The sequence below is a fragment of the Tinamus guttatus genome, unplaced genomic scaffold (genome assembly GCF_059628265.1).
Source record: "Tinamus guttatus ecotype Peru unplaced genomic scaffold, ASM5962826v1 Tinamus_guttatus_pri_ptg000004l, whole genome shotgun sequence".
In the NCBI taxonomy this organism is placed as follows: Eukaryota; Metazoa; Chordata; class Aves; order Tinamiformes; family Tinamidae; genus Tinamus; species Tinamus guttatus.
This window is the reverse complement of record NW_028288538.1, coordinates 16,142,250-16,150,792: the sequence shown is the minus strand read 5'-3', so window position 1 is coordinate 16,150,792 and position 8,543 is coordinate 16,142,250. Positions and strand designations below refer to the sequence as shown.

At 39.5% G+C, this 8,543-nt stretch overlaps 1 protein-coding gene across 1 annotated transcript in view; it reads left to right on the top strand.

The window, feature by feature from the left end:
- Positions 1-253: 253 nt before the first annotated feature.
- VPS13C (vacuolar protein sorting 13 homolog C) overlaps positions 254-8,543 on the top strand; it is a 72,556-nt gene continuing 64,266 nt past the window's right edge. The window contains exons 1-7 of the mRNA XM_088520597.1: positions 254-376; positions 1,735-1,778; positions 2,223-2,265; positions 2,937-3,032; positions 3,822-3,923; positions 5,279-5,341; positions 7,374-7,439. Of these exons, the coding sequence (XP_088376723.1) occupies positions 277-376; positions 1,735-1,778; positions 2,223-2,265; positions 2,937-3,032; positions 3,822-3,923; positions 5,279-5,341; positions 7,374-7,439 (514 nt within the window). The 5' untranslated portion in view covers positions 254-276. The remainder of the gene's footprint in view (positions 377-1,734; positions 1,779-2,222; positions 2,266-2,936; positions 3,033-3,821; positions 3,924-5,278; positions 5,342-7,373; positions 7,440-8,543) is intronic.

Below are 8,543 nucleotides of genomic sequence, written 5' to 3'. Positions count from 1 at the left end.
CTCGGGTTCCACTAAAAGGCCAATTTTCCTCGGTTTTGTGCAGCCAAGCGCCCGTTTCGGCGACTATGACCAAGTGCGCAGGTCGCTGCCGCCGCTCGGAAGAAGATGGCGCCGCCCCGCCCGGCCGGCAGCCGCCCCGCCGCGCCACGGCACAAGGCGGGGGCGGGGCGGGCGCGGCCCCGCGGGAAGGCCCCGCCCCCGTCACCTGACTGCCGGGGACGCGCGCGCCGGCCGCTGCCTCCGCGCCCCCCGCCCGCGCCGCCCCGCGCCCCCGCCATGGTGCTGGAGTCGGTGGTGGCGGATCTGCTGAACCGCTTCCTGGGCGACTATGTGGAGAACCTGAACAAGTCCCAGCTCAAGCTGGGCATATGGGGGGGTAAGGAGCCCCTTCCGCCTGCCCGCGCCCTGTGCCCTGGGCCGGCCGGGCGCACGGAGGGAGGGCGGAGACGAGGAGTCGGCACTGGGTGGGCGCCGCGGCCGGTCTCGTTGGCTGCGAACCCCGTGAGGGGCGGCCGGTCCGCGGGGCCGAGTCTTCCCCCCCGCCGCCCCGTTCCCTTTGCTTCTGTGGGGCGGTCAGTTCCGCTGCTGTGCCCGGTCATGAGGGTCGGTGGATCCTGAGGCTTCGCCTTCCCTCGTTTCCCTGTGGGGTGGGCGGCCCTGCCGCTGTGCCCCCCTTCGACCCTCCCCGGGGGGCGGCGGTCCTGCCGCTGTGCCCCCCCACAGGGGCGGTCCTGCCGCTGTGCCCCCGTTCGTCCCTCCCCGAGGGCCGGGCGGTCCCCGAGGTTTTCCAGCCTCTCCCGTGGGTCGGCGCCGCCGCGAGGGGCGGGCGGCCGTTTCTGCCGTTGCGCTGCCCCGGGGCGTTTTGCTCCCTCTTCCTCAGAGCGAGGCGTGGGGAGGGCGCGCGGGTGGCTCGGTGTGTGGTAAAGGAGCCGCTCCGCTGGGCACGGCTGGGCTGCGCCCCCGCTGTGGGCGAGCAGGTGGCTGCCCCGCTGCCCGGGAAGGCAGAGCTAGTTCAGCGCTTGTGGGTACCTCAGCGCCGAGGTCTGCCCGATCTTCCTCGTCTTCTTGTTGCCGTGGTAGTCCAGGGTGTTGTTTTTAACACTTAAAAATGATTAAAGGCACTAGTATTATAAGCAGAACATACCGCTAAGGAATTTGGTATTAAAGCGCCAAGACGTATGTTTGGTTTACCCTCTTCATCAAGTGTGATTCCCCAGGACTGCATTTCCTTTAGAAATCCTGTCTAGTTGCCTATTTCAGGAAAAGCTAATGCATTGGCAAAAACAAGCATGCAGGCGCCTTACATTTTTGTGGTTTTATGATTTATGCTGTTTTTCCTGCTATGTAAAATCAATAAAAATAAGAGATAGCGTCTTCCTTGCCTGATAAAATCGTGTTTATCATTCAAAGGACCAAGTGAATAGTAAGAATGATAATAAGAAAGATATTGTTAGGCGTTACTGAGTGGTATCAAAACATGCAGGAATAGAAGTTTCTGGTATTTCTGTAATCTCTCCACCACTACATTTTTCGTGGATAATATGCATTAATGACTCACTGCTTAGCCATTTTTTGTGCATCTTTGGCATTTTGTGCTATCCAGTAACTGGAGGTTCGATTCTACATTTTACCCCAGTGTTTTTGGCAGTGTGGAAGTTGAGTTCCTTGCTCCAATTAACATAACAGAGTAGTCAGAATCACTTATTCTGTACTTCTCTTTTTTTTTCCACATAGGTAATGTGGCACTAGACAACTTACAGATAAAGGAGAATGCATTGGTAAGTATTTTACATTTAAAAAGTTGTTTTCAGTGAGGATTTTAGCATATATTTGAAAAAACTAGGTATAGTACTGTTTATAACAAATAAAAGACCTATCTGGCAAACTAATGAAAATGCAGAATTAAATCATCACATGTAGGTAAAATACTATTTTTAGTAACTTTTGGGGCATAAAATTATTATTTTTACAGGAGAGTATTGCTGAAACTGTTTAACCGCTTCATTTTTATACTTCTTATAAACCTCGTCATGTTTATAGAACCCCGTGTTCATGATAGTAATGCTAAATAATTAGAACCCATTCATGCAGAGAACTGCTCATGTTTTGGAACCTCAGTTCTTGGAGAATAATTTTAACATAGGTAAAGATTTTGCCATATAGAAAGAAATTATCCATAAAATATATATTTTTTAATATATATATATATTTTTTTTTAACAGAGTGAACTGGATATACCCTTTAAAGTAAAAGTTGGCCAAATAGGTAAGTTGTTTTTTCACCAAAGTTCTTAGAATGGAAATTTTAGAGTGGATCTTAAGATCAGTAGATCAGTCTTGTTCTGATTCTTTTTTTTCCTGTTAAGCTTTCTTAGGAAGAAATTTTCTGTCATTCGTGTAATTCTATTTGTTGTTGAGGGAGCTGTTCAGTACAAACAAAAATGTGTGTGGCTTTTTAGAGGTTATATGATCAATATGAAGAATTTAAGTAAGGTTTTCGAGGAGTTGGCAAATATGCCCAAGGTTAAAGAATTCTGACCTATGTTGTTAAAAATACTTTTTGGTATTGCTCAGCATTGCTTTTTCAAGTGAAACATTTGTGGGAGAAGGAATGGATCATGCTTCTTTTTTCCATGCCCCTACAAATTGATGTTCATCTTAGTCAATTAAACTCCAGTAATTGTCTCAACTTTTGATCCAAGTCTTATGACTCAGACTGCATCTTCTTGCTTAAATCAGTGGCTTATTTTCAGTGCATGTATTTTCTCATTTCAAGAGCTGTATAAACTGCTTAGCCCCACGCAGGTCCCATTTTGCCTTTTGAGGTGTGTAGGACTTCAAGAAACAGGGCTGATGCTCTTCAGTAACTGAGGTATTGTTCAACCTAAACACAGCATAGTTTTTTGCTTTTAAGTAATTATGTTTTTGTTTATGTAGATAAACTTACTCTGAAGATACCTTGGAAGAATCTGTATGGTGAGGCAGTTGTTGCAACTCTAGAAGGCTTGTATCTTCTAATAGTTCCGGGTGCAAGTACGTATATTGTTTAAGAACACAATGAAGTCAAGTAATAGAAGAGAAAAATATTGAAGGGCATGGTGTAATTGAGTATATAACAGCAAGTGGTTCACATAGGCTGCTATTTGTACGTTCTGCTCATTCAAGGAGATTTCTAGGCAAACGCTGGCAGGAAGGATGGGAGGAAGCCAGTTGCTTTTATGGAAATTCTTGGGTATATTCATTTTAAGTTCATTTTAACACAGAAGCTTCCTTTGAAGGATGCTTATCCTGAACCCTTTTTTTTTTTCTTTTTTTTCTTTTTTGGCTAATATCATCTAGATCTTTTGGCTGTTCAGTGTGAAGTAGTCCATTTGTTTCTGACTTGTAAGACTTAAAGCTGATTTTTAGGGAGGGAACAGAGAATTTGGCTTGTTTACTATGAAACCAGAAACTCCAGTTGACTAAGTGAACTTTGAAATTTCCAGAGTAGTAAATGTATGTATAGCATACCTTAGAATCTGCGTTATACTGCAAAGTGCACACTTAAAGGACTCCGAATTTCCACCTCTGTAAGGATGTGGAAAGGTTCTTTATTGTGATTGCTGCGTCACTTTTGATATAATGCTTAGACATTGGTGGGTTTTTACTGCATAAGAATATGAATTCCAGAGGTGGGACATGTTTCTGCAGTTAGACCAAGAATAGCCTTTATGTTGTCACATCTGCCTTGAACAGGGTGTGTTTTGCTTGTTTATACATTTACTTATTTTGAGCAGCAGTGTTTCAGGTTTAGGATTAAAGCTGTCCTAACTTGGCTTGCAGGTATTAAATATGATGCAGAGAAGGAAGAAAAATATTTACAAGATAATAAACAAAAAGAACTTGCAAGAATTGAGGAAGCCTTACAGAAAGCAGCAGAAAAAGGTACCAAGATGATAATGCAACGCTCCATCAGAATTTGAGAACTTAGGCTGCGCTGTGCAAGAAAAGTGCTGTTTTGTGCTTGATTTCATGAATCTATGGTTTTCAAGTATCTAGCTAGTTTTACTACAGTTCTTTTAAAATGTCTTCTTTTCTTAAAAACTTGAAACAGTATGTCACTTCTTTACTGTTCATTTGTCCATTTGACTTCCACTGAAAATGGGAATTTGGTCATCTGGTGTTTGTGTATATGTGCGTATATGTATGTATATGTATTTAAAGCTCTGGGAATTAAGACTGAAGATAGAAACTGCACTACATGAAGCATTACCTTGCTGTAGAGTTTTAATTACTGATCTTTAATAATACGATATTTTGTTTTGGAGGAACAGAAGTTTTCTTTTTTTTTTTTTTTAATGAAGACTTATTATATCCAGCACTTCTAAGCCTTATGAAGAAATTATTTATATAAAATGTTACCTCAGTGGCTTGATTCCTCCTTCAAAGAACTATAAAGTGAGTCATGCTTTGTGGAGATGCGGCATTAAACTTAACAGCCTTGGGGAGCATCACTCAACATGGATTACTTTAAATTGTAGTTATCCTCAGTCATACTGAGTTCTCTGGTAGAGTGGCTTTGTTTCTTGCATTTTTGTGTTGTGCTTGGAATCATATTTGGGAGTTCCTGCATAAGCAGATCTCTTGCCTTGGCTAGATGCAGAAGTCGTAGGACCCACTTGCTCTTCTGCACCTTGAATTTGTAAGGAATCCTTTTGGTTGGTCTTCAGGAACGCACTATAGCTAGTGTCAGAGTAAGAAATATACTGAATATAAAATTAGGGACTGTTTTTAGCACTGTTTGTTTTTGTGGCTAGTAATCAGCAAACTTTGTGTAAAGTATCTTGATTTAGTACCTGTATTTATTTAGGAGTCATAACGCAAAGTTCAGGGTTTTTTTTGGAGACCAGCTACTCAAACTTTGAACAAACTGGTTACATCACTGTGTGATTAGTACAATGTGATGGACAGTGAGAACAAGATCTGCTGACATAATTTGGCAGAACATTATTTCTTGTTTTCTAAGCTTCCAAAGTCTGTCAATATCCACACGTGTATACAGAGACCAGAGCTTGCAGCTCTTGTCTTTTGATGGTTAGAAGTAAAATGAAAATTGCATCACTTGTCATATATAGATAAACTTTGAAATTAATTATTCTGAAGCTTTGCCTCTGGTTATCAGATATTATAATGAAAATACTAACTTACCCCTTGGATTTTGTGGACTTGACATTAAATCAGGAGTTGATTTCTTCATTAAAAATGCATTTTTTTGGTTATTTGCTGCCATGTGGACCAAGGCACTCATTCACAAGATTCCTTGTATGGGTTGGAGAAACTGATTTACAAGGACATCAAGCCTGGTGGGTATGCATGGTTAATTGATATTTAAATTTAACAAAAAAAACAATACTCAAATGGCCATATGTAGAAATGAAGCAACAAGACTTTTTGGTAAGCATCTACATATTAAATAATATTTTAATTATTTTGAATTCCTGCTTATAATGACTGGTGCTGTCTTAATTAAGTGGTTGTTCAAAAAGACAGTACATCAGCCGTGTTGAGTTCAGGAATGTCATAGAATGCTGACAATGTATGGTTTTTGAGAACAGAGGATAATCCTTACTTAAAGTTTTTGGGCTTTAGATATTTCAAGTTCAGGCTATCTTCAATCTTTGAACAAGCAAAATGAGCCATAGAAAGCATCCAGCATTTGCATTTCCATGTTGTTATTTGCATTGCCCTCAGTTTTAGCAAGGAAACTGTCTCCAGTGAATTTTGGAGGAGTCTTTGTTATGTACCTGCTGTACTTCTTTCCTGAGTTAAATTTTCAGTAGAAGACTATTCTTAGCTACAATTCCTTAGTAGGCTTTTATCTGAGTGCAACTTTGGAATAAAGTTAAAATCAGACTTAGGCTGTGTTTAATCTCTCCATAGTTCTGAATGCAAGTGCTTCAGAGGAATATCACATCTTCAGATTTATCTTGCATGCAATTGAATGCGTGAGATCTACAAATTCTTCAACCACAGAAGGAAACTGTCTTTTAAAATATCAGCTATAGAGGATTCCTTGTGCTCTTAAATGAACTGTCCAAAAGAAAACTTTGTTTGCATTTGGTGCAGTTTTCCTTGTTCTTTGTAGGGTGCCTATTGTATAAGTGCAAGGCAGGTTGAAACCTTGGGAGGCAGTTCCTACTTTATTTGAGCAAGCATGCAAGTAATTCAAAATCAAGATCTTTACGTAAGTTACTGATACAGCGTGAAGGACTGTTGGACTTTCTTCCTTTCTGCTGTAACAGCATACACCCTTATGCTTGAATTTTAAAAGGCTGAGCACAGGCTGCACTGTTGCTAACTGCGTGTGCTCTGTAGATAGAGAGGGGAAAGACGTCACAAAGGAAACTAGCTTTCCTTGGAAATGTGGAAAAACAGGAGCATTAGCATAATGGCTGAAACAGTTTGTGACTGTTTTGATCCTAATGTGTTTGTAAATAGTAGAATTTAATTTCATAAAAGCTTTTAAAGAATCATTATTTCTACATGCCTTTTGTGTGTTTATCATTCTTTCAGATCATGCTCATGACCTGCTGTTTAATGTGAAAGTCTCTGAGCAGTGCTCTTTAAGTTTCTATGTATGTCTTGAATATCTTAATTTGAAAGTTATGCACCTGTATGATAGAAGTGTCTTCTGGTTGTTTTTTCCCCATGACATATAATAATCGTGCCTCTGCCTGTGGTTTTAAATTAAAAACAAACATACATTTTTGGATTATGAAGTAGTTTGCCAGGGATCTAGTAATTTTTCCACCTTTGAAAAGGGTAGCAAAGTTCTCAAATAACTGTTTTTTTTTTTTAGTTCTGATTTCTATTCTTCTCATACTTAATTGATCTAAAAGTGTGTTCATGTAATGAATTCATGAAAAAGTCTGAGGTACGTGTAGTTGCTGAGAAGCCCAATGATTATTTGTAGTTCTTCAAACTCTTCAGAAGTTACACAAGGAATTTGTGAAAACTGAATTAATGCCTTGACAGGACCACTGATCTAGTGGATACTTGGACAAATAATGTGGCGTTTTTATTGGCTGCTTAGTTTAGTGAAACTTTGAAGTTAAATGACATAAAAATAATCAAGAGCTCAGTTGCTTCCAGGAAAGTAAAATTGCATATTAATTAATTATTTTTTTTTAAAAAAAGGTATTCTATGTTGTGTAGTGCTCTGTTTACTTAACAGCTCTGAAATTCTTTAAAAGCTTTTAATAATAGCTCAACAAAGGCATTCTGCTTTAGGACAGATGAGCTCTTTTCTTTCATTTTCTTCCCTATGCTTTCCTGCCTTTCTGCTTTACTAACTTGAATTTTATTTTTCTCACAAAATTGCTTGCACTGAAAAAGGACGTAAGCGTAAAAAGTATAAAAAGCATTTTAGGAAACCCTTTAGAGGTCATGGTCATTCAAAAGGTGGGTAAAACACACGGGTGTGAGGTTTTGTGTGTGTGGTTATCTGTGTGGGTGGTTTTCTTTTCTTTTGTTTTCACTTGGTCTGGATTAGTTTCTCATAGTTTTATAATCAAATGAGGCTGAAATTGGAAAAACTGCACTGAGAGAGAAAAGATCTGTTAATCCAATTATCATAACATTACAATAAAGTGTATATAAAGTAATTTTGTAATAATGTAATGCTGTAGTATACAGTATTCATATATACAGTAGTAAAGTATTTCATCTATCTTTTTAGCTTTTTTTTCTGAATAGCTAATATACTGTTTTGACTGATATTCTGACAGCATTGGAGTTGATGCCCTTCCCTAAAGGGAAGATAATCACAGTCTATCACTACTAAAACACAGCTCCTCAGCATTTGTGTGATTCCTGTGCAGGCTGCCTGTACATCTGTATCTCAGATTAAACTGCAACATAGCCTAATAAAATGAGTAAAAAATGGATCAGTTTTGTGAAAAAGCAGATTTTTATTGCTTATGTTACCTGTAATTAGTTAGGAAAATGCTGGTGTGCTACTTGAAAGACATGAAGCTTGAATATGTGCTTCTCTGCCTGTTTTTCTTGATCTGAGTTGAACTGCTTTTTGCTCATATCAAGTGGGAATTGTGAAGCAATGATAAATGGGAGGACGAGTGTGAGGTTCATACAAAAATGATGAAAAGCTTTTGTTCCTTCCTGCAGTTTCTCACCAGTTTTTTTTACTTGAAGTTAAATGTTTTCTTGAGTAGAATCATTATATCGAGCACAGTGGCAAAAGTTTTTATTTTTATTGGCATCTGTTGAAACTCTCTTAATAGCTTAAAGGGTGTTTTTTTTTTTTTTTAAAAAAAAAAAAAAGGAACATGTACAAAGTTATATATGTATGTTACTCTGCATGTGTTGCATGTGGAAAATGTTTAAAAAGTTAATATAGCCTGGGAAATAGAACTGATATTAAACATTAAGCATATTGTAAATCCTTAGTGTTTTTGCAACATGCATATGATTGACTTGAGTGACTCCTGCGTGTGTTGCTTCTGCTACCTTATCTTGTTCAGTTATCACTGTGTGACGTAGTAAAGT